The 26,357-nt window shown below is 42.2% G+C and overlaps 1 protein-coding gene across 3 annotated transcripts in view; it reads right to left on the reverse strand.

The window, feature by feature from the left end:
* CCSER1 (coiled-coil serine rich protein 1) overlaps positions 1–26,357 on the reverse strand; it is an 892,842-nt gene that overhangs the window by 749,915 nt on the left and 116,570 nt on the right. For all 3 annotated transcript variants that reach the window (XR_009555820.1, XM_060247055.1, XM_060247056.1), the window contains exon 4: positions 14,887–15,007. Coding sequence is in view for 2 of the 3 variants with exons in the window: in XM_060247055.1 (XP_060103038.1) it covers positions 14,887–15,007 (121 nt within the window). In the remaining variant the exon portion in view is untranslated. The remainder of the gene's footprint in view (positions 1–14,886; positions 15,008–26,357) is intronic.

The following is a 26,357-nucleotide window of genomic DNA, read 5'->3' on the forward strand; positions in this document are numbered from 1 at the left end:
TACTGTGCACCTAATGGTGGAAAAGCTTCTCAGTCTCACCTACCATAACCTCCGAGTTTTCAAACAGACTAGAAGACATTCACATCAAACCATTTATAGACATTATTAAGCGAGTTAAGCTGGAAAATGTTCACGTTTTATTGAACTCTGAGGCCTTTTAAAAAAAGGCATACTAGATGTAAGTTCTTGAATGACTGAAGTCCAGTCTTGCTGGAAGGAACGACAATGCAGAGCTAATAAGCTATGTTACTTATAACCTTCCTTCTTGAGTCACAGCAGACTGTCAAGACCATGCTGTTTTACAGTCCTGGTAGCACGGGGCTATTGTTCGTCTGCAGGCTATCAAAATGCTACATCTTAGGAAAACAAAATATGAATTCAGCTGAAATATTTCCACCATTTATTGTAAAAATTTATAGCAAAGGGGCTGCTCAAAGTAGTAATCTTTCATATTATACAATTATTAAGTAATTAAAATATTTATACTCCACCCTTCCCCTGGGGCTGATGAGAGCTTACAGTTTCAAAAATTAAAACATACACCTCATAGTAATACCCCATTTATGCCCCCTGCCCAAGAAAATGCCTGCAAATTAAACTTTATTAAAAACTCTCACAAATAAAATGGTCTTACAGCACCTCCACAAGAAGAAGAAGAAGATATTGGATTTATATCCCGCCCTCCACTCCGAAGAGTCTCAGAGCGGCTCACAATCTCCTTTACCTTCCTCCCCCACAACAGACACCCTGTGAGGTGGGTGGGGCTGGAGAGGGCTCTCACAGCAGCTGCCCTTTCAAGGACAACCTCTGCCAGAGCTATGGCTGACCCAAGGCCATGCTAGCAGGTGCAAGTGGAGGAGTGGGGAATCAAACCCGGTTCTCCCAGATAAGAGTCCGCACACTTAACCACTACACCAAACCAGATGGAAGCCTTTATAGAGAATGATCAGGGTCTAGTAGATGCCAAGTGGGCTATTTGAAGTAGAGGAACAACTAGAGAGCGGTAACCAGATCATCAAGTTGGAATATAAGGATATATGGAGAGAGACCATCCTTCAGATATGTGGTTCCTAGGCCATGAAGAAATTTTAGGATATAATCGCCACTGGACTAGGAAATGAACTGGAAGTAAGTGTAGCGGTGTTAAAATAGACTATATGTGTTCCTGTCAGCTAGCTCCGGACAGTAATCTGGCTATTGCATTCTGAACCATTTGTAGTTTCTGGATTTCTATTCAAGAGCAGTCCAGTGTAAATCACGTTGCAGTAGTCCAGTTGTGAAGTTACAAAAGTATGGATTAGTGTGGCTGGATCACCTAAGTCTAAGAAAGGGGAGAGTTGATTAACCATAAACAGTTGATAGAAGGCACTTTGACCACTGCACCATACTGATTCTCAAACAACAAAGAGGTTTGATTGACTATTCTGCCAAACCAGATCCAATTTATGGAAAACAGTCTCTAGAATTACATTTTCAGTCTTCTGCACAGTTAAAATGGGTTATTTTTAAGGATGTACAAATATGCCATTTTTATTCTTTGTTTTAATATGTTCTCATTGGGAGGCTTTTGGTTTCATTCATTTTTTGTTCTTCCTGATTGATTTGTTTCAAGTATTCCATTTGTATACAATCTTTAACCTGGTTTTCTTTCTTTTTTTGAGGGGTGGGGAGAAAAATATAATAAAATCCCATAAATTAAATGGTCAACATTTGACACAAGGAAAGTGAATAAACACTTATGAACCATGCAAGAGAGAAACAAAACTGGGCCCGGGGGGGGGGGGGGATGATTTTTGAGCTAAAATGGCAAAATTTGATAGTATCCCTAATTATATTTTGACAGTGCTGCCCAGATTGATTATTACTGGAACTCTTATGTAATAATATAGACGATAGTTGTTATTCTTAAATGGGATCATAAAGAACTATCCATTGTAATCATGTTCTCTTGGGTCACCGTATTTTGAGGTAATAAACTCACAGGAACTTGTCTCTAATGCTAACAGGGATCGTCTTTTGTGAGAAGCGAGGCATATATTGATTTATTACATTAATATACCAACTTTCCACAATCACAGAATCCAAGGTGATGCACACAGTTGTTCTCAAGAGGTCTTTTATTAAGGCACTTACAAGATCCATGTCTACTTAGCTTCAGCAAGATTATTATTTTGAGTACCATACTTTTGTCCTGGTGTTTTGATGAAATTAAGACCATGTTGAATGTTCTGAGCTGAACATTTTCAGTCTCAAAGAAGGCTAAATTGTTCCTAATGCCTTTTGCTGTGGCGAGGTTTTGCCCAAACATATTTTCCTTCAAGAACAAGTGAATCACCAGAAATTCAGATTTGGCTGTGTGACCTTACTGATGATAAATATAGTTAATTCAAAGAGAAAGCAAAAGACTTTTCATGGCTTGAAATATCTTCAGCAAAAAGACTTTTCCTTCTGCATGCCCCCTTTCCAGCACAACTCTAAATTAAATGGTTCATAAACTCAGTAATGTTTGGCTCAGACTCAGTCACCTGTTGAAAGCAGATACAGCATACATGGAGCATATTTATTTTTTAAAAAAATCTGGAATGTAATTTCAAATTATTATCCCTAAATGCTGGCATTTACGCAATTCACATATTTACATAATTGAAGGGTGTAACAAGAGTTGAATCTCCACACAAGTAATTAAGAAGTAAGGGGGTTATATTGGTCAGTGCTAGAACAGTTCTTAAATCATCATCCTGGCTTGTACCAATACTAAGTATAATTATCCATATATCTCATTAAATGTGGATTTAAAAAAAAAAAAAAAAACCTCTACACAACAGAGCAATATACAGAGAAAAGGAATTTCCCCGCAGGTTTGCAGAAAAATCTCCCCAAAAAGATGAGGATTGGTTAAATCCCAATGGCCAATCTCATGAGATCATGGTGTGGAGTTGCCTAGTAACCCCACTGAAACAGGGGGCTGTTGCCCTGGAAAGGCACTGAAAACAATGAATAGAAGGTGGAAAAGATGCCAAAAGTGGCAAGGGGGTAGGAAAAAGAGAAGTGAAGATGAGGCAAAGAGGAACAAAAAAAAAAAAGTAGGGGCAGTGAGGAGTGGATGCGATTTCCCTTCTCTCCATATTGTGTTATATAACAAATTGTCTTATATGGAAATTGTGTTCTATAGAAATCCTTTCTCAGAAATTATGAACTATTGGATGAATCCAGTGAAAACTCTGGTTGACAGAAGGGAGGCAATTGACATGCCCACTACAGACTTCCAACTTTTTTAATGATGTTTGTTGGGGTCCCCTGATCCCTCAGAGCAGCATTTCTGGGGCAACCATGGGCAGTAGTGAGAAATCCCTTCTGAAAAAATTCTGCATTGGATTCAAGCCACATTTCTTTGCCAAAAGGCCAATCCAAACATACTTATTCCAAAACACAAGATACAGTTTATTAGTTATTATGTTCAAATCAGCTTATAAACAATAATAATCAATAAAACATGTTTTAAAAGTTAATATAAAACATTAAAAGGTGTGTCTGCCCAGCTAAACTCTTCTCGGGTAATTTATCAAAAACCATATAGTACCTTTCCCAAAAAAGGAAGGGATTTAGAAGAGCCCTCACCCCCCAAAAAAAAAACTTGTAGGGAGACAGCTAGGTAGTGGTCACTAGAAATATGTTAAGAGACAGGGGCAATATTCAGAAAGCCTCAGATGTTACAATCAGCAAGCAAACTCTGCACAAGTTGGACATGTAGTAACAGCCTTCTTCAAAAATCTTAAAAGTGGAATTGGGACATGGTAGAGGCTCAGAAACAAAGTACACCTGAAACAAGACAGCAGCCAATCTAGTTCTCACAAGATGCAAAACATATTGTGTGAATCTGCTCTAATCTCAGTACTGCAAGAATTCAGCAGTACTAAAAGTCAGCCATGAAGATGCTTGGAGCAATGCTTCCTAGACTCACTCCCACTCCTACCTACCTTATACCTGCGTTACAGTGATGACATTTTTATGGTCTGGACACATGGTAAAAAAGCCCTGGATACATTTCACCAGGCATTCAATGACTTCCACCCCACCATCAACCTCACAATGAACCAGTCTATGCAAGAAATACATTTTCTGGACACCACTGTTAAAATACACAATGGATGCATAGACACTACCTTATACCGGAAACCTCTCGGCTTGGCTTCGTGAACGAAGATTTAAGAAGGGTGCAATAGTCCACGTCTGCTGCAGGCTCGCTGGTGGCTGACAAGACCAATGCGGGACAGGCAGGTCCGGCCACAGTGGCTGCAGGGAAAAGTCTGATTTAGGGTTGGTGCTGTAGCAGTGCGATTCTTCCTCAATCTCCTTTTGTCCTCAAGACCAGCTATGCGTGTGTTCTCAAAGGAAGAGACAGCCTGGTGGATGGTGTGCCTCCATGCTTTGCGATCTGAGGCTAGGTCAGACCACTGGTGATGGTTGATGCGACAGGTGCCAAGGGATTTCTTCAAGGAGTCCTTGTACCTCTTCTTTGGTGCCCCTCTATTTCGATGGCCGGTGGAGAGTTCGCCATACAGGGCAATCTTGGGAAGGCGGTGGTTTTCCATCCTAGAAATATGCCCTGCCCAGCGCAGCTGCGTCTTCAGCAGCAGTGCCTCGATGCTGGTAACCTCCGCCCGCTTGAGGACTTCAGTGTTGGTCACAAAGTCACTCCAGTGGATGTTGAGGATGGTGCGAAGGCAGCGCTGATGAAAGCGCTCGAGGAGTCGCAGGTGATGACGGTATAAAACCCACGATTCGGAGCCGTAGATGAGGGTTGTCATCACAACCGCTTTGTAAACATTGATCTTTGTGCCTTTTTTCAGATGCTTGTTGCTCCACACTCTTTTGTGCAGTCGGCCAAACGCACGGTTTGCCTTTGCAAGCCTGTTGTCAATCTCCTTGTCGATCTTGGCATCTGAGGAGATGATGCACCCCAGGTAGCTGAACTGCTGGACTGTCTTCAGAACTGATTCACCCACAGTGATGCAGGGAGGGTGATAATCTTCCTGGGGTGCAGGCTGGTGGAGAACTTCTGTCTTCTTCAGACTAACTTCTAGGCCGAATAGCTTGGCAGCCTCTGCAAAGCAGAACGTCATATGCTGCAGAGCTGATACCGAGTGGGAGACGAGTGCAGCATCATCAGCAAACAGTAGCTCTCGGATGAGTTTTTCCGTTGTCTTGGAGTGGGCCTTTAGTCGCCTCAGGTTGAACAGGCTGCCATCGGTGCGGTAGCGGATGTAGACACCATCGTCATCATCTAGATCTACTGCGGCTCTTTGAAGCATCATGCTAAAGAAGATCGTAAAGAGAGTTGGCGCGAGAACGCAGCCTTGCTTTACACCTGTGCCTATTGGGAAGGGCTCCGAGAGGTCGTTGCAGTGTCTGACTTGGCCTCACTGGTCTTCGTGTAGCTGGATGATCATGCTGAGGAACCTTGGGGGACATCCTAAACGTTCCAAGATTTGCCACAGGCCTTTCCTGCTAACGGTATCGAAAGCTTTGGTAAGGTCGACAAAAGTCACATACAGAGCCTTGTTCTGTTCCCTGCATTTTCCTTGGAGCTGCCTGAGAACAAATACCATGTCGGTGGTGCTCCTTTTAGCTCTGAAGCCGCACTGGCTCTCTGGTAGGAGTTCTTCTGCAATGGTGGGCACCAGTCTGTTCAGGAGTATTCTGGCAAGGATTTTGCCTGCGATGGAGAGCAGGGTTATCCCCCGGTAGTTGGAGCAGTCTGACTTTTCCCCTTTGTTCTTGTATAGGGTGATGATGATTGCATCGCGAAAGTCCTGTGGTAATTTGCCTTGTTCCCAGCAGGTGACAAGTACTTTGTGAAGTGAGCTATGTAGTACTGTGCCCCCATGCTTCCAGATCTCTGGTGGAATTCCATCAACTCCTGCTGCCTTGCCACTTTTCAGTTGCTTGATGGCTTTAACAGTCTCTTCTAGGGTGGGGATCTCATCCAACTCTGTTTTCACTGGTTGAAGTGGGGTGAGGTGGATTGCTGAATCTTGAACTACGCGGTTGGCACTGAAGAGAACCTGAAAATACTCCGACCACCGGTTCAGTATGGATGCCTTGTCTGTGAGGAGCACTTGGCCGTCTGCACTACGCAAGGGACTCTGAGCCTGATATGATGGACCATATACTGCCTTCAGGGCTTCGTAGAACCCTCTTAAATCACCAGTGTCTGCACACAGCTGGGTTCTCTCTGCAAGCTTGGTCCACCACTCGTTCTGAATGTCTCGAAGCTTGCGCTGGAGGTTGCTACATGCAGCGCGAAAGGTTGCTTTTTTTCCCAGGACAGGAGGGCTGAGCAAGATGTGCTTGGTAGGCAGATCTCTTTTTCGCCAGTAAATCTTGGATCTCTTGATTGTTCTCATCAAACCAGTCCTTGTTCTTCCTTGTGGAGAACCCGAGGACTTCTTCAGAGATCTGCAGGACGGTAGTTTTTAGGTGTTCCCAGAGTGCTTCTGGAGAAGGGTCTGTGGGGCAACTGGGGTCCTCAATTCTTGACTGGAGCTTTGCCTGGAAGGCAGCTTTAACTTCGGCTGACTGGAGACTGCCAACCTGAAACTTCCACCGAGGGATACCTCCTCTCCTGGGTGTGGGTTTAAAGTGAAGACGGAGATTACAGCGTACAAGACGATGATCCGTATGACATTCTGCACTTGGCATTACTCGGGTGTGTAAGACATCTCGAAGGTCTCTCTGGCGCACCAGAATATAGTCGATAAGGTGCCAGTGCTTGGACCATGGGTGCATCCAGGTTGTCTTCAGACTGTTCTTCTGCTGGAAGATAGTGTTGGTGATGGTGAGCTGGTGCTCCGTGCAGAATTCTAGCAGGAGGCCCCCATTGTCATTGCAGTTGCCAATGCCGTGTTTGCCAAGTACTCCTTTCCAGGCTTCCGAGTCTTTACCTACTCTGGCATTGAAGTCGCCAAGGATGATCACCTTGTCCTCTGTAGGGGTCTTCCGTACGAGGTTGTGTAGATCGGCATAGAACTTGTTCTTTTCCACAGGATCTGCTTGAAGGGTTGGGGCATACACACTGAAGAGTGTTGCATGCTGCTTGTTTTGAAGTGGGAGGCGCATGGACATGATGCGATCTGAGTGACCTGTTGGCAGGTTTTCGAGTTTGGAGGCAATGGAGTTCCTGACCATGAAGCCAATGCCAGAAAGGCGGCTCTCAGCCTTTGACTTACCTGACCAGTAGAGGGTATAGCCAGCACCGTGTTCTTGAAGACTACCTTCCTCAGGGAAATGGACCTCACTGAGAGCTGCTATGTCGATATTCAACCTGAGAAGTTCGTGGGCAACTAGAGCAGAGCGTCGTTCAGGGCGACCACTGTCTACTGTGTCAAGCATGGTTCTGATGTTCCAACACGCAAGCTTTAGTCTTTGCACACTTTGTGAGGCAGGTGCATGCCTTTTCTTTGTTGTTATTTTTCGACCGCAAGTAAGGATGCCCGTTGACCGCGGCTAGCCAACTGGGGGGGAGGAGACGAGCTTTGTTTAGGCCACCTTTTCAAGGCCCCTCTCCATGTGGAGCAAGCAGTGCTGTCCCTAGATAAGGCTGCTTGGTCGTTCAGGGTGCTGCCGAAAAATGCTTTTGTCTCCAGGTTAGCATCAGGCGACCAATACCCTGAACCGCCTACATGCAGGATCGGGACTGCGGCTTCCAGTGGCACCTTCCACCTGCCGTTTCGCCCCTTGCCCATCGCTGCAGGACTTGATGCGTTGTGGGTTGTGTATGTGGATATGCCCTTCAGGCCTGCGCAGAGGAATTTTTTAGGTGAAGTGCAGTGTGCGCGGTACTGGCTCCACCCTTTCACCTGGGGGTCATCTGCCATGGCCCAGTAGGCCGGGACGCCGGCAGCGAGTCCTCCAGGTGGTAGGTGTTACATTAACGAGCGCTATCTGCCCGGGTTTGATGTTAGAGTTTTCCTTCTCTTAGGCTGGCGAGGTTGGTGGGCCCAGCCTGTCCATCCGGTTATACCGCCGGACAATTCGGTCGCACCATGACGTAGCAAACTCTGTGAAAAACGGGGGGGGGGGACCAGCGAGAAGGTGTTGCTACGGATGCAGTAATGCAGGACAGGCCATTGCAGTGACCATCTGCCAGGCATAGCCAGACAGTGACCACGCGGCGTTCACTACACCGGGAGAGGAGAGGCTATGTATTGCGCATACACTTTCCCTTGGGGGGTGGGATACCCAGAGGGAGCCCACCCACCCACCCACCGGAAACCTACTGACCGACAAACATACCTGCATGCCTCCAGCTACCATCCCAAACATACCAAACGATCCATTGTATATAGCCAGGCTCTATGCTACAGTCACATTTGCTCCAATCCTACTGACAGAGATTGTCACCTGAGGGATCTACAACAAACCTTTTTGGAACTAAAGTACCCACCTGATGAAATCAGGAAACAGATTAACAAAGCCAGAACCATACCCAGAGAAAACCTGTTACAAGACAAACCCAAAAAAGACAATAACAGAACACCACTAGTGGTCACACACGACTCTCAACTGAAAGCAGTTCAACGTATCATCAACAACTTACAACCTCTATTGAATAGTGACAGCTCTCTTTCAAAAGTACTGGGGTTAAACCTTTTCTTGCACACAGACAGCCCCCTAATCTCAAACAATTCCTCGCCCACAACGATACAACATCTCATCTGAGCCTGGACACTGGTACCAAAGCTTGCAATAAACCCAAGTGCCAACTTTGCTGCCACATACACCGAGACAACACAATCACTTGACCTAACAGCATTAACTACACCATCTCAGGTTCATTCACTTGCTCATCTTCCAACATTATATATGCCATTAAATGCCAACAATGCCAGTTTGGTGTAGTGGTTAAGTGTGCGGACTCTTATCTGGGAGAACCGGGTTTGATTCCCCACTCCTCCACTTGCAGCTGCTGGAATGGCCTTGGGTCAGCCATAGTTATCACAGAGGTTGTCCTTGAAAGGGCAGCTGCTGTGAGAGCCCTCTCCAGCCCCACCCACCTCACAGGGTGTCTGTTGTGGGGGAGGAAGGTAAAGGAGATTGTGAGCCGCTCTGAGACTCTTTGGAGTGGAGGGCGGGATATAAATCCAATATCTTCTTCTTCTTCTTTCAGTTCTCTACATAGGGCAAACAGGACAAACCCTCCACTAAAGGATAAATGGTCACAAATCTGACATCAGGAATTACAGAACTGAGAAACCTGTGGGGGGGACACTTTAACCTTCCAAAGCATTCAATGGGTGACCTCAAAGTTGCTGTTTTACTGCAAAGGAACTTCAAGAACAAAATGGAGAGAGAAATTGCTGAATTACAAATAATTATGAAACTTGGAACAAACACCTCCCCAGGACTGAACAGGGATATTGGTTTTTTATCTCATTACAGATGCTAAACCCACTCTCAGAACTTCAAGAACAGAATGGAGAGGGGAATTGCTGAATTACAAACTATTATGAAACGTGGAACAAACACCCCCCCAGGACTGAACAGAGATGTTGTTTTGTTTTTTTATCTCATTACATATGCTAAACCCACTTTCACCAGGTAGGACAATATATCCACAGTATTCCAATGTATTTCTCTTTTAGAATAGTTATCAGAATAATGCTTTTGTACTGACATACTCAAACAAGGGATATTGGCTATTTATCTCATTACATATACTAAACCCATCTTCCACTATATTTTAATGTATTTTTTCCTAATGGCAAACTAGAATGATGTATATATTTATATTACATGTTAAAAGGTAAATTAGTTGGACAGGAAAAACTTCTGGGAAAGAAATGCTTTCTTTTTGACCCAGGTTTATTAGCAATAGAATAATTAACAGGCATTCTCACATTCTGACATACTATTGTTTTATGGTTTCCCATGCTAATTCAACCCAGATCAAAGGTTTTCTGAATTTGTTAATTTTAGTATTCTGCTATTGGTTTTTAACTTTGTACCACTTGGCATTCCAAACCCTACCAGCTATATGTGGCTCTGCTTACTGTACCTCATTCCTGATCTGAAGAAGTGTGCATGCACACGAAAGCTTATGTTCTGAATAAAACTAAGTTGGTCTTAAAGGTGCAATTGACTTCTATTTTGTTCTACCACAGCATTAGAGCAATCTTCATCACCTTCCTGTTTCCAGACTCCTTGGATGGTCCCTCACAAGCAGCATAAGCTTTCATGAAGTATTGTGATCAGGGCTTTTTTGTAGCAGGAACTCATTTGCATATTAGGCTACACCCCCCCCCCCCGATGTAGCCATCCCCCAAGAGAAGAAGATGAAGATATTGGATTTATATCCCGCCCTCCACTCCGAAGAGTCTCAGAGCGGCTCACAATCTCCTTTACCTTCCTCCCCCACAACAGACACCCTGTGAGGTGGGTGGGGCTGGAGAGGGCTCTCACAGCAGCTGCTCTTTCAAGGACAACCTCTGCCAGAGCTATGGCTGACCCAAGGCCATGCTAGCAGGTGCAAGTGGAGGAGTGGGGAATCAAACCCGGCTCTCCCAGATAAGAGTCCACACACTTAACCACTACACCAAACTGGCTCTCCAGTAGGCCCTGTAAGAAGAGCCCTTTAAGCTCTTGGAGGATCGGCTACGTCAGGTGTGTGTGGCCTAATATGCAAAGGAGTTCCTGCTACAAAAAAAGCCCTGGGATCAGTCACACTTCTCCCCCCCCCCCTTTCCAAAACACAGACTAGCCAGCCTCCTTTCCTGTGCTCGCAGCTAGGAGAGCCTTCCCATCATGTGGCCATTTCAATGTGTTCCATCCTGACTTTTATTTTTTTAAAGAACTGATAGAATATATTTAGCCCTTTCTACCAACCTAAGGAAAGTTCACTTGAGTTTCAGAATCCATGCCCTTCTACAAGAAGCTTGCTGGAGTGTCACTATGGCAACACAAGAGGCCTGGAATGGTTACCCCAAAAGTCAGTGTGCTTTTAAAAACATTGTTTTATTTCTGTGAATTTCAACAACAAATCAACACTGAACAAATGTCACCTAGCAGGAATTGGGTGTACAGAAATCTATTCTACACTTGAAGGGTCAGGACTCCCAAATTCATTTGCTTTTTGCTTCTTGGTTCTCTCAAGTTGTTTGTACATGCCTTTTGTGGGTGCGGAGGTGTGTGTGGGGGAAGACATGCTGGAATTTAGGTCCCTGAAGTAAAACTATTAATGTTATTGAGAAAACATTAAAATAAATGTCAATTTGCTGTCCTATACAAGTATCGGCTTGGAACCAAAGAGTAAGCATGATGGGTTAGAGTGCAACCGTCTGGTATACCCAGGTTCAAATCCCTGCTCTACCATGGAAGCTTTCTGGGTGTCTGTGGGCTACTCGCTCTCTTTGTCAGCCTATGAATCAGACTAAATTAACTAAAATAAAGAGCAGCTCCATGGCACAGACGCAGAGTGGTAAAGCTGCAGTACTGCAGTCCAAACTCTCTGCTCACAACCTGAGTTCGATCCCAGTGGAAGCTGGGTTCAGGTAGCCAGCTCAAGGTTGACACAGCCTTCCATCCTTCCAAGGTCTGTAAAATGAGTACCCAGTTTGCTGGGGGAGGGGGAAGTGTAGATGACTGGGGAAGGTAATGGCAAACCACCCCATTAAAGAGTCTGCCATGAAAACGTCATGATGTGACATCACCCCAGAGTTGGAAATGACTGGAGCTTGCACAGGGGACTACCTTTACCTTTTTAACTAAAACAAAAGTCCTAGGATTTGGCTTCATAATGGGTTGTCAGTTCTCTACAAACAGTATTAATTTAATGCTTAAATAAGTATGGAATTTATCCACAGATTACTTTAACAGGAATGCTGTCCTCAGAACACTCAATAATTCTCAACATTGGGGTTTATATTTGTTATTATGAACCACAATTGACAACAAATAGTACTCCATAATCAAATACTACTATTCCAGTAAAACTGTATCCAGTCATCCACAAAGGTAGATAAAAAAGAGTATCCGTGATAGCTTGCTTAAAAATTAAGCTCCCAGATTGCAACTGACAAAGTAGCAATTTATGCCTATCCTGGAGGGAAATAAGAAGCATGAGGAACAAAGGTTCAAAGTATTAAATCAACATCCACAGATGTTCCCAGTAGAGTACGGGAAAGTTTAGAATTTTGTTCACCAATCAAAAGCTAACTGCACAAGACTATGAAAGTGAAGATCATGAAATCTAATTTAATTTTAAAAATCAAGCAGAAGTGATTCCAACAAATAAAAACCGGTGGAGGCTATTGAACAGCCACTGGCAATTGCCCGCCTCCCATTCCCTCGGATGAAATCACAAAGGTGGGGGAGAGTCTATTTGAGCTCAGCATGGGAGAGTTGACCAATCAGGGAGGGGCGGGCCAGCCGGGGCTGGCTGCCACCGCCATCCCTGATCATTCTGGTCCAGCATGAGCTCCCCACCTGCCCGCCCTCTTGTTAAGACCATGTAGGATTAGCTAGTCGCCAGTTATGGTGCTGAGCAGGAATTTTTAGCCTCACTCAAATTGGCTGTGAGGGGGCCTTTTATCGCCTGCTCTGCATGGTCAGAGAGGGTGAGGCATAAATAGGCCTGGTATCACTGGTTAGGCCCTAACTGGGATGGCGGGAAAAGCACGGGTTGAAGCGATTTGAAGCTGAAGAGCACCCTGAGATATCAGCGATGGGGGGGATCCTCAATTGCACTACCTAGAGGCTTCACAGTTCGGGTGGCCTGGTGGGGGTCTCTTTGGGGTCAGGAGTGCATATGACTGGCCTTAAGGCTTTGCAGTCGTGGGCTGGGGTATGCTTTCCCATCCCCTCTACGCACTGACTTGCGGGCAGTGACAGGTAAGGTCCAGAAGCTTCCGGACCCTGCCTTGAGCCGGGGTGGATTTGCCCTGTTAGGAAGCTTGCTTTGCAAGCTCAATGCAACCCATGCTTTAAGATGTATGTAATTGTGCAGATTAGTTTATGTGTAAATAAAATTCCCAGTTTAACCCTTAACTTGTGTAGTGTTTCATTCGAGGGGTAGGTGGGCAAAACTGTACTCCAGCTGTTGTATCACTGGAGCATCTTTAATCAAGCTGAAGTTGATCAGCTACAAACTGGGGGGAAAGGGCAGGTGTAGAGTTAGATTATGCTATATCTGTGGGCATAAATGTAACAACAATGGCAAAATTCTCAATCCAGCGGAGAAAAAAATCTGGTTACCCTGGGCATTCTACAGCTGCTGTTAATGTCAGCAAGACACTTTCAGTGGAGGTTTCAGTGTGATGATCTAAAATTGAGAGGTACAATGGATTCCATTCACCTTCAAAATCTGGGTGAGATTCCCTCTCACGCACACGAGCACATAGAAACATACATAGTCATGTATCTTTCAATATTCAGTCAGCATAACAAGAAAAACAGTAACTCTTCCAATACAGTTACATTGTGCATCACGTTGAATAAAAAGAGATTTTTAAATCATATGTTAAAAGTCTAGTCTCACCTTTAATATGAAAATGGAACTTAATTTATTTTCAGCAAAATCCTATGCATGTCTTCTCTGCAATAAGTCCTGAATGTTCAATGGGCTATAGCTCTTGGGAAAGTGTGTTTAGGATTACATCCCATAATTTCTCAACACAGAATTAAGTCTTCTGAGAAACTTATGAAAATCTGTTTGTTGTTTTTTAAATGATGAAAACAACGCTAATCTTCATGAAAATTTGAGAGACCTGCTGTGTTTTGTGTGTTACAGCTGTTTGCTCCACAGTGCACAAACTTTTCCCCCTCTCTGTCCTTAGATACAGATATAGGCCAAATTGATAGAAGCTGAGATAGTTTATATAAATAGTCTGTGTCTCTGGACTTCAGTTTTATTCTCTCAAACTAACACAATTTGTGTAGAAGATTTCTTACAGCATCTGAGACCGTAGCTACAGCCTGTGCACACTCCTTATGCTGTGGTCATGATTCTTCCCCAGCACATTATTGTATGATATTGAACAAATCTGTGGTTGCTGCCCATTCCGCTGTCGCACTCACCCCATCCTCCAACACCTCTGAGATGGACCAAATAGTTACCAATAGGGAAGTGGTAGCAAAATTTTCTGCCACACCTCTCCTGCATTTCCTGGCATCTGACCATGGGAGCACACAAGCAAGGCAAATCCACCAATCCACTCTAGGTGCTGTGAATCCAACAATCTGCTCTAAGTGTACACTGGTATTCTTTTTTAAAAAAATCACTGCCACTGAGCGCATGAGTGCATAAGCGCAAAGTGCATGAATGCATGGCCACTAAAAATGTAAGGGGAAAAAAGAAACCCAAACTGTGCTAAGGGGCTGGTGCAAAACAACCATGATAATGCTCCAAAGCACCCCCTGCATGATATGTGGACGCTTCATGTGGGAGTGTGTGAACACTATCTATCCACTCCATTTTGGGGCAGCACAATTTGAGATACCTTCCACATGCACGGAGTTGCCCATCTGTACCCAGCCTAAATTTAATATAATCTGACAAAAGACAAAGGTAAACAAATAGGATGATATCATAACATTACTTGGGGTTATTACAAACACAGTGACTCTTAATATGCCTTTTGCTGCCACAAACATGGGGGACGGCAATAGAACGCAGAGCAGATACAGAATATCATTAACCAATACATTAGTTACCACAGTGCAAAGGGAACTACACTATATACTAGTTGTCTGATTCATCCTACTGTGGGCTAAAAACAAGCTTACCATGCATCAGAAAAAGAAGAGGTGCATGGTACAAATAACAAAAGGCAGAATTCACTCACACTGTTTAAAGAACATTAAAGAGTTAATAGTGTATTAGTCACTCACTGTTTGGTCATTTCAGGCATTTTTGGCTGTTCTTTTTTCTTCCCTTCAGCAGATGGTTCAATGGGAGTAAGTAGCATTGCAGCACAAGAGACTATAGATTGATGTGAATCTTCCCGGCAAACTGCAAAAATAGCATTTGCTTAGTTACCAGCATATTGATTACTGTTGTTTCCACACATTATTTGTATTAAAATTGGGGACATTTGCATCTTATATTTTCTCCAAGAAATTTAGGGTCAAACCAGATGAGATCCCAGGAGATCTATTTAAGATATTTTATCCCAAGGTGTACAAAGTGGTGTACATGTTTCTCCATTCCTACTTTTTCATGTATCTAAACTGTAACACTTGACTACAGAATCTCCTTTCCCAGGGCAATTCTAATACTGGTAAAGTAATCACCAAGATTTTATTATTTATTTATTTATTTATTTTATATCCCGCCCTCCTCACCAAGGCAGACTCAGGGCGGCTTACAACATAAAAACATTGAATAAAATTAATAAATATTAAAATACATATTCAATAATTTACAGTAGTTAAAATAATTAAGACAGAAGAAACAGAGACAGTCTATTAATTTGGTGTTATTGCATGATCCTTCTTCCCATATATATTAATTTTATGTCTGACCCTATCCAATACCTTTAATTGGTCTTAGAACTAGCCACAAGTATTACTTCAAGAGGGTCTCTTTTACCCAGCCCCACAGCCAAAGAAAGTTAGATGTGGGGCAGGGGAAAAAAATTTTACCCCCTTATATATTAAACAGAAAATATGGCTGCCAAGAGAACCCTGCTCAAAAATTACAGGGAATGCAAGTACAACCCACACAATACACTTGATTTTTTTAAAATGTTCCCAAGTTACATTCAACACATGTACACCTGAACATGTAGTACAAATTCCACCTTTATTCAGATACTGGTCCCCGCTTTCAATCGCAGTGAATGCACAATGGCTTTCTCTTAAAAACAGATGCAGGCAAGAACATGTAGCATGAATGTGCATTCACTGTAAAATCTGAAATGGACTAAGGCGGGTGGTGTTTCGACAGTATTTCCGACAACAAGCCTGTCAAGTGTAGACAACATGCACTTGTCGTTAAACACCTGCACACGTACTAGAAAACACTGTTGATTTTAGGGTGTCCAAGCAAATGCACACAGATATTTAATGAGATCTTTATGATTTCTTCATGGTGCATTTCTGGTGGGAATATGAACATATGAAGCTGCCTTATACTGAATCAGACCCCCTGGTCCATCAAAGTCAGTATTGTCTTCTCAGACTAGCAGCGGCTCTCCAGGGTCTCAAGCTGAGGATTTTCACACCTATTTGCCTGGACCCTTTTTTGGAGATGCCAGGGATTGAACCTGGGACCTTGTGCTTCCCAAGCAGATGCTCTACCACTGAGCCACCGTTCCTCCAATAGAATAGAAATAGAAATGGAATAGAAATGCAGTGAGATCTCAGACCTTGCCAATGGTGGAACTTCACTGTAGAAGTCTATCCGCGGGAAGAGTTCTTAAGATAATGCTCAGTCAACACTGATAAGATTTTGCAGCCTAGCAAAGGTCTTCCTTTGGCAATATTATATGGCCAACATATGCACTCTTAAAGGTTTAACTCAAAACACACTGCAAAAGCCCAGTAAAGTGTGAACATTACAGCCTTTTTTAAAAAAACAAAACAAAACCATAATATAGTATTCTTAACTGACTCTTTGTTTAGATTTTGACCTTTCAAAGGGAGCAAATAAATGACAGTAAATTAGTAGCACAACAATTGGTACAAAACTTTTGTACCTCAAACCATTACTTAAAAGAATGTGTTTACACAGGACAATGGTCCCCAAAAGGTTAGTTGTTATAAATCTGCAATTAAGCCACAGGCCAGGGTCTTTAAACACTGCAGAGCCACAATCAGAAAACTGTAATTACTGTAATAGGTCCATTACTGGCAAATGAATTACATTCTACCAAGCATTGTTTCTTTTTTGCCTTTTTTAAACAATAGTCACAAAAGATGCAGTTAGGTATGCTTTGTGTTATCAAGAAAGGGTTTCAATGGAAAAGCCTAATGTTGAGTACATCATTGCTGGAGATATCAGTTCTGAAGAGGTTGCCAATATAAAAAAAATAATAGCAGCAGCCCAGTTATTATGGAAAAATCCATAACGAAATAACAGCTTCCTAAAACCTTACTTTGTTTACAAAAGCCCTTGAATAGGTAAAGAGGTTTATAATTTTTACTATTCTTCTTCCAGACTACTCTGCATGTTTCCATAACTTTCATTCTCAAAAGCCTGATGACATATTTAATTAAAATGTTACATTGCTACATTTGCTAGCAAAAATGTAAAAACAAGAAACCCCCCCACCCACCCCCCGTCCACACAAAAAAAAAAAACCCTCACAAGCCACCAGTGTATTTGACTGACATTCATGTCACAACCAAAAAAACACATACCTCTACTCAGGGCTTTTTTTGTAGAAAAAGCCCAACAGAAACTCATTTGCATATTAGGCCACACAACCCTGATATAACCATTGTTTCACACAGGGCTTTTTTGTAGAAAAAGCACAGCAGGAATTAGGCCACACAACCCTGATATAACCATTGTTTCACACAGGGCTTTTTTGTAGAAAAAACACAGCAGGAATTCATTTGCATATTAGGCCACACACCCCTGACACCAAGCCAGCTAGAACTGTGTTCCTGTGCAGGGCTTTTTTTAAAAACAGAAAAGCACAGGAACGCAGTTCCGCCTGGCTTGGTGTCGGGGTGTGTGGCCTAACATGCAAATGAGTTCCTGCTGGGCTTTTTCTACAAAAAAGCCCTGTTCCTGTGAGTTCCTGTTAAAAAAAAAAGCTCTGCCCCCAGTGGAATGTTAAAATTCATGGAACCCAATGTTACTAGCCAGATTCTTTTTAGCAGTTACTCAAATTAAAACAAAATAGAGTTACTGGGGATGTTAACAAGTTCTGTGGTATAAAAAAGCACACAAAATATACAACATACAATGCTATTGAATTTTGCTGTGATGTTCTGTTTTTAAAGAAGGTAGATGCGTAATAAAGGGAGGCAAAGCAGAATGGTATAGCCCAATTCCAGCAAATCTCAGAAGCTATATAGGGTTGGTACATGGAAGGGAAACCACCAAGGAATACTCCGCAGAGGCAGGCAAAGGCAAACCACCTCTGTTTCTCACATGCCTTGAAAGCTGCTTGCTGTAACCTGTATAAGTTGGCTGAGACTTGATTGCACTTATATGTATGTTTGTGTGTGTGTCTATATAGATAATGATATGCTTAAATCTACAAAGAACTTCTAAAAGTTTGCAGCATTACAGCAAGAAAAGTTATCCTGCCTCTCAGTGTTATCAAAAATCTGCACAGGGCATTTGTAAATTTGCATGCACCAAAGGAGGCATGTAGCAGCCCTCTGATTATTTCAGACAGAAACGTCGACCCAATTAATGTATGAAATAGTACTTGAAAACACCCCCACCCCCTTTCCACTTTGCTCCTTTAGAAAAAGTCCAATCAAGATTTTTGAGAGCTCTATTTCAGGTACTTTGTTGTGTGTCCAATGCCAGCCTATGTCTTAAGTCAGGTTTGGTTAAGGTGGAAGCCAGGATAAGACCTGCCTCCATCAGCGATTGGTTAAAATTAGCATACAAACTGAATGGTTTGATAGCTTTAGTCCCACAAAACAACTTCCAATCCTCTTGGGACAAGGCCATCCATTCTAAACTACAGAATATGGGTTTCTCTTTTAAATTTGTTATGTAAATAGGTTATGATCCAACAAAAACAATGATTAAACAAAGGTTGCTCAACAGTGAGTGTCAAAGAGATATTAACGATGTCCTAAGCTTTTTGATTCCAGAGAAGCTTGAATATGTTGTTGCCCTAGCACCTTATCTCTCTGTCCTGGAGGTACCCAGTCAACTGAGAGTTTTCACTGCGCAGTTTTAAGGGGGAGATGGAGAGAATCTGTCCATGTGGCACTGAGGAGGTGGAATCAGTTAAGCACGTACAGCTTCACTGTCACTTTAAACAGGAAGTTTGGTCAAATATAATTTCCCCTCTGTTGAATTATTTTCTAGAATGTTCTGATGGTGATATTTTAAAGAAGCTTTTAATGGGTGCTAACCAACACGTTGCTATAGCTGTGCTAATTCCCTCCCCCCCCCCCCAGTAGCTTGTAGAATTTGTTGTGAAATTTTATGTACTGATTTCAAATTTTAGAGATTTTTAACTGTGGGCAATAGGACAGACCAACTTTATTTCTTAATGGTTTTTTCTATATAACTTTTGCTTTTGACTTGTACTGGTTATTGACCAAATAAATAAATAAATCGATTGATCCTGCCTCAGTGGAGCAACAAGGCCAACAGGCTTTCAGTAAGTAGTAAACCCAGTAGTTCTTTGGGTCTCTCCTCCCTACATATACATTCTAAGCAATATGGCAGATATTTTTATGGATATGAACAATGTTTGAGTTAAATGTTTGCAGACAACCATTTTGGGGGTATTAAAATGGCTGTTCCAGGAACCAGAGTCCCTAACAGAGGCAGGCAATAGCCAACAACTTCTGAACATCTCCTTGAAACCCCTACAGGGTCACCAAAAATTGGCTGAGACTTGACGGCACTTTCCATCACCATGACCACAACCACAGTAGCAAATGTAAATATCTCATACACTGCAACTGAGAGGCATTTTTCATTTCATCGCTGGTCTCCAGTATTGACGAGAACTTGGCATTAAACGATCAAGTGATCAGGTCATTAAGTAATGGAGCTTAGTACGGAATATATTATTAAGGAGTTGGTTCATTCTGAGTTAATGTGGTGCTTGTGTTTTTGATCTGGCAAAGAGGAGTCAACTCTGATTACTTTTCATCAAGCTATTATTATGCAGGGATAATGTCATAGTTTAATGTTTCTAGCATCATTGTTTGTGACTTGTTTTGTGACCTGCTCGTTGCTAAAAAAGCATTTGGGGGGGCCTCCGTGCTAGATATATATCTGAACCACAACTATCCCAGATAATTCTGCCAAATTGCAGTAGGTGTCATAATTCCATAGCATGACTTATCCATTAGCAAATAAAAGGATCTCACTCATTTCATTTAAGGTCAAAAATCAAGCCAGCCTAAATAAAAGCAATGATTTATTTCACAAAGAAGCTATTTAAAATGCCAATAAAAACATGCATTTTATCATGCATATTCATCAGTCCCTCACTGCCAGAGATGTCAGGGATGCCAGTATTTTCAAACTCTTCCTTTGCCCTTCTCTATCCTTCCTGTTACTGTGCCTAAAAGCTGATGGAAAACATTCTTCCTCTCTGGAGCTCACAAGTCCTGAAGAAGTGAATAAATGAAGAGAGGAAGGTGGGAAAGAATTCAACAGTCCGTCTCTACTCGTAACCAAATTACCCTCCTCCTACAGACATCATCTATTTACGTCCAATGCATATAAATTCTATCCACATGACTGGGAATTTTTGCAGGTTCAGTTTCCACATGCAGCGTCACCATGCTGACACTCCAGACTCCGTGTGTAATCTGGCGGGCATGGCCAGTGCACTTGTTCTAACGTACCCTCTACGTATGTTGGCTTCTTTCTATATAGACTATCTGCACATGAGTTTACAATTACGGGGTCTGTGATGAACAGATTAGATCCCACCTCTCCCTAAGTGTAATCAATAGAAGCTGACAGAATGTCAGTGAGAGACAGCTGGAAAACAGCTGCTGGGAGTTGGCAGTTGTGGAGGTAAAGAGTTGAGAACGTGTCTGGCTGAGCGAAACTATGTTGGAGAGCAGAGCTGTAAGCTGACTAAAGAGTCCATGTGTAACAAAAGATCCCAAATGTTAGAACAGGGAAACATTTCAAAAGTTCAATGGAAAAGAAATGTTGTAACCTCTACTGGTCTTTCTTCCCTGTTAAGTTCAAAACGTAAGTAAAAGTTAACTCCTTATTTGTTTAACCCTGCAGGCTGGTTTTCTCAGGGCAAGAACCTCCATCCACACACCACACCCACACACCCACTCACACACACGCCCAGTCAATGCTCTCTCTAAGCTCTGGGGTTTTGTGAGCAAAAATTCTACTTTGTGACCTACTGGCATTACAGTTGTGAGCTACTGCATAAATCAGTTTGCTCTAGGGTCATCCTTCCTGAGCTAAAACAAAAAAAAATTAGCTGCTAAAAAAACTATGAGTTAGCTCACACCAACTCAGCATAGAGGGAATACTGTGCCCAGTTCTCTTTAACTATCACTGTTCCCCTTTAAAAATCACCACTCACTCAAACATTGCATGGTCATTGGAGCCAGGGACCCAAACACTGTTCCACTCACACACTGCCACTATTTGTTGATATCTTAATGTGTGTGCGCGCACGTGCACATGTGTGTGCATGCGCACATGTGTATGTGTGTGAATGGAACAGTGTTTGAAACCCCATCCCCAGTGACTATGCATTGTTGAGTGACTGGTGATTATTATAGGGGTCAAGGCTGCTCTCTCTGTTGATCCCTCTGTGACATGGGATGTTAAACAGTCGTAGCTCTCTACAGATTTTAAAAGAGGCAAGAAGGGTAGCAACATGTAACAGCATAATCTACCTGCAACCCTGAACCTGTGGGACAGAGGGTAGTAGGCACTCCGTGTGGATGATAAAGGTGCATCACAGGGTCTTTGCTATCAAACAAGGTGAGGAACCATCAGCCAGTTCAAAGAACAGAAAGTGCTTATGTTTGATATTAGGTTGCATATTTTAAAGTCATCATGATCACAGAAGTACTTGCAGTTATCCCTAGGAACATATGAAGATACCTGCTCATACTGAGTTTACCCATTGGTCTATCAATATCAGTACTGTCTACTCTAGCTAGATCTCTAGCTGCAAGAGTCTTACCTACCATCTGACCCTTTTTTAACAGATGATGCTGGTGACCTACATATAAAGTTGTATCCTACTTAGCCATATGGCTAGTTCACTCTGGAAAACATCAGCAATGCTTGATTCTATGAACCATATCAGAGAAAGGTGGAGGGGCAAACAAACAAAGTGATTACCATACAACTAGTTGTAGGGTAGATCAGTTGTAGCTTAAGTATGCAATTAACATACAATGTAAGCAGGTCATTAACAAATGCAACAAGCACATGCACTGGGAAACTTTCCCAAGTTGGTAGTGGAAGCTCATCTGATTCCTATGAAAAACACAATGTTCTAACCCTTGCTAAGTAGATATGACTGTAAGCATCAATTCTTAATACACCTCTTTTAAAATCTGCCTTAAGGATTTTGGGGTTGTTCTTTATTCCAAAAAGGAAAGAGTGACACTTAGTGGTCAGGCAGGTTCTCTGCAGTCAAATTATTGGTTTGTAGCAGTGGCTAAAATTCAGATAAAGAATGCAGGTAACCAGCATCCTACTCAGAAAGATCCTTTAATATCAGGCCTCATGAAGAGTTATGTAGAACTGGGATAGCTTGCACACAGTTTTGTGTTATTCTGGTCAGTGCTAATTTTAAAAATGACATGGCTTTTGGTTTTGGAATTCAGAGTTATATGGCCATCTCACTACAGTTTTTCAGCAAATAAACTATTTTGGTGTAGTGGTTAAGAGTCAGTAATACAGCAAATACAGAGCTGTTCTACTCAAGAGCAGTTCTGGGAGAGCTCTCTCAGCTCCACCTACCTCACACAGGGTGTCTGTTGTGGGGAAGGGAAGGAGATTGTAAGTTGCTCTGAGACTCCTTCGGGTAGTGAAGGGCAGGATATAAATCCAATCTCCTCTTCTCTTCCTCTTCTAAACATTAACTCCTGGAGTGCTAATATGAATACATGGACTTCAATACTATGGGTCTTTTGTGCTAACAACAGCACCTTCCCCTCACTACTTAGGGAGCCCTGACCTGGCAGAAGACCTCTTTGTTCCAGGAGAAGCTGCCAGACTTAGGGAGGTGCTATCATTGGTACAATAGGTCTAATTCATAGTTTCTGAAATCTGTTCTCACTGTTTTGTCCCATGTTGAAGAAAATATTATTACCTACCACTGAAGATAGTTCAGTGAAAGATATATTATTCTACCCACTACAAGCATCACCCTGAAGATTATATTTACCAAGAGGAAAATTATTCCGATATAATCCAGAGATTGACAATCCCAGAGCTGCCCGCCTCCCCAAGATACACCAAAAGATACACGCTAATTTCAGTGGGCTGTTGATCAAAAGCCAAGATCATGACCCAAAACAGAGGAAAACACTTGGGGAGAAGGGCCTAAAGAAGATGTGCTACATTTTAAAATAAAAGCTTTACAGCTCTTTTTCAAAATTACTGTAATACAAAAATACAAACATGTACATTAAGATATAATAATTGCTCCTATTGTCATTTTATACAACACATTCTACACAATAAATGCACAACACAATATGAAAACATGTTCACAATAATAACATTTATTTAAAAGCAATTATTTTCAATATATAGCAGCCCATAACTGTTTATCAAAACATTTTTATAACTAGGTATTTAAGATTAGTTTATAAAGATCCCCTCCCCGCAAATCATTATTTAAATATGTTTCTAATGACGCACCATGAATAAAGCAAACAGGAGAGAGAGCTCCTTCACAGCAGAAAGTTCCCTTACTTTTCCTTTCCACCTCTTTCTGGAGAGAATTGGTTCTCATTTAGAAAGACAGTCACTCATGATTCACAAATAATGAAAGATCTAATTCAATCATAGTGTCACAGTGCCCTGTGAAACAGGATGCTAGACTAGGTGGACTATTGGACCACTGGCTTTCCATATATTGTTTTTATCCCTGCCTGCCTTTCAGCAGAATCCTAGGGTACTATTCCTAACTTACTTTATTGATTTGATTTGATTTATCACCCATCCCTGCTATAGCAGGATTCTGGGCAGTGTACAACAAAGACAAAACATCAAGCATAAGTAAACAGTTAAAACAATTATTTACAATCTAAAAACAGATGATGAATTCCTATTATTGAATTCCTTTCCAGTCTGCCTTCTACTTTAGCTGTTTACTCCTATGTAACTGTATGGGTGGCTAAGCAGTGTTGGCCCTGGTTAGTACAAGGAGGAGAGACTACTAAGGAAGTCAAGGGCTGCTACTCAGAGACAGCAGTGGCAAACCATCTCTATTCATGTCTTGCCTTGGAAAACCTACAGCATTGCCATAAATCAACTGTGACTTGATGCTACTATATACACACAAATGTGTACCATGATAAAGTTCTCAGTAGCCTTTTAAAATGTGCTAAACATATATGCTCTAGAACAATGGTTCCCAAACTTTTTCCGGCTACCACCCTTGGTTCTCTAAACTCATCCCCATCCCCTTGACAACAAGATACGGTATATGCTTACAAACAGCACAATCCCAACTACAAAAAAAACACACACACACCCCTTTACAACTTACAGATGGCTATCTAATATATATGGCTAAGTCATCAGGAAATAAAACCTATAACAGCAATGTCAAACTAGTAACATCAAGAAAAATAAACATGGCAGGATCTTGACAGATACCACATTTAGTAACATTGTTCAATAGCCCCCCCTCCCCCCCCAGCACTGGAATTTATTTCAGAACAGACTGTGTTATGTGACCATCTTGATCTCTTCTCAGAAGCTGGGTCCTGTATCCTTTAAACTAGCATCACTTTTTCTTGTCCTCTTTGAACCTTTTAGGTTTCCCAGCTTTCAGGAGCAGTTCCACTATTTGCGGCGGGTATCTGTGGACTGTTTGGTTCACTTCCATACTTGGTTCATGATGCCTCGTACTTGGAGATATGAGGTCTTGAGTTGGTGCAGCAGGATCATTCTCTGTCTACCTCAAGTAGTTTCGTGATCACATCACTTAAAATGCGATACTTCAAGAATGACATCAGTTGTTCATAGCATTGTTTTCACTGTCCATTTAGTACTTTTCCATGTTTCTCATTCTCTGGTTATGACAATATTGATGCTTCCATCCTCCCGGACAGTGTGTCAATAACATACTGAAGGCTTGGGGGCACAGAGGCACCTTTCATCATTCATCACCAAACTCTTAAAGCGGTGGATGGCCTTAATGAATTGTTTCATGAAGTGACTTTAAACCAGTTCCCCAATATCTGGTTTAAAGTAATTTAGCAGGAGTCTTAAAGCACCACATTTAGTAATTTGGAGACAGTTTCTTTGCTTGGAGAGAAGCAAGTTGACCACAATAAAAGCACATTTCACCAAATATGATGTTAGCAAAGCAATTTCATAGGAAGGAGCTTCTATCTTAACCATTGTCTACAGTTCAGGTTAGTGATCAGAAATTTGTTCTCTAACCAAAATTGTTGGCATGATTTCTTAAAACTTTGGCTTCAGCTCAACATCATTTCGTAGTTCAGTTTGTTCTTCTACTACCCCAACTTCTTCAGTATATGAAATATATTTAGCACCCAATCTGGAATTTCCATCAAAAGAAGGTCCCCAAATCACTCAGATATATCTTCGTGAAGCATACAAATGGTTAGATCATTTGTAGATCATCATCTTGTTTTCCACCTTCCACTTCTAGCTCAGACAAGCTCAGAAACTGGTATGGCTGTATTGCATTTAACTTACCAGTAAATGCAGAGATGACAGATTTGGCTTTAAGAGAACTGGCTTTGTTTCATTTCATTGAACTTTGAAAATAGTTCTGATAAATAAGCAATGTCATACCTGATCTCTTTGAGTTCACTATTGAGCAAAGTATTTGTGTCTAAAAAAAATTCCATTGCACTGTCAGAAAGGTCATAAAAAGAATCTTGCACAGTTGCCCTTCAATAGCCAACAAACTTCAGTATGAAGCAGTAAAATCATCACTCTCAAAAAGAGCTCCTGGAATAGTCAATCATTGGATTTATACTCCGCCCTCCACTCAGAGTCTCAATCAATGAGACCATGGGCTTTAATTTTATTCACTGAAGTAATAACAGTGTGTAATGAATTGTGCAGTGGGGTAGTAGGCATTCTCATGCCTTATCACACCTAATCCAATCACATCTATTGTCATTCACCTGCTGTCAGGCCCATAGCTAAGAGGAGGCCTCTGGGGGCACAGCCCCCTGACTGCTAGGCAGGGCCCCATGACTTGGGGACACTAACCAGCCTCCAGTGCCTCGGCTGCATCCTTCTCCATTCTGCTGTCGTCATACACCGTTGCTTCTGCTTGCTTAGGGGCCGGAAGAATTCTCTGACCCCTCAGCAAGCAGAAACAATGGGGCACTTTCGGAGCCCAGGACTGAAAGTTAAGCTCCCTGTTGCTTCTGCTTGCTTAGGGGCTGGAAGAAATCTCTGACTCCTCAGCAAACAGAAACAACAGAGCACTTTCAGTGCTCAGAACTGAAAGTTAAGCTCCGTGTTGCTTCTGCTTGCTTAGGGGCTG

The sequence above is a fragment of the Heteronotia binoei genome, chromosome 9 (assembly GCF_032191835.1).
Source record: "Heteronotia binoei isolate CCM8104 ecotype False Entrance Well chromosome 9, APGP_CSIRO_Hbin_v1, whole genome shotgun sequence".
NCBI classification, from domain to species: Eukaryota; Metazoa; Chordata; class Lepidosauria; order Squamata; family Gekkonidae; genus Heteronotia; species Heteronotia binoei.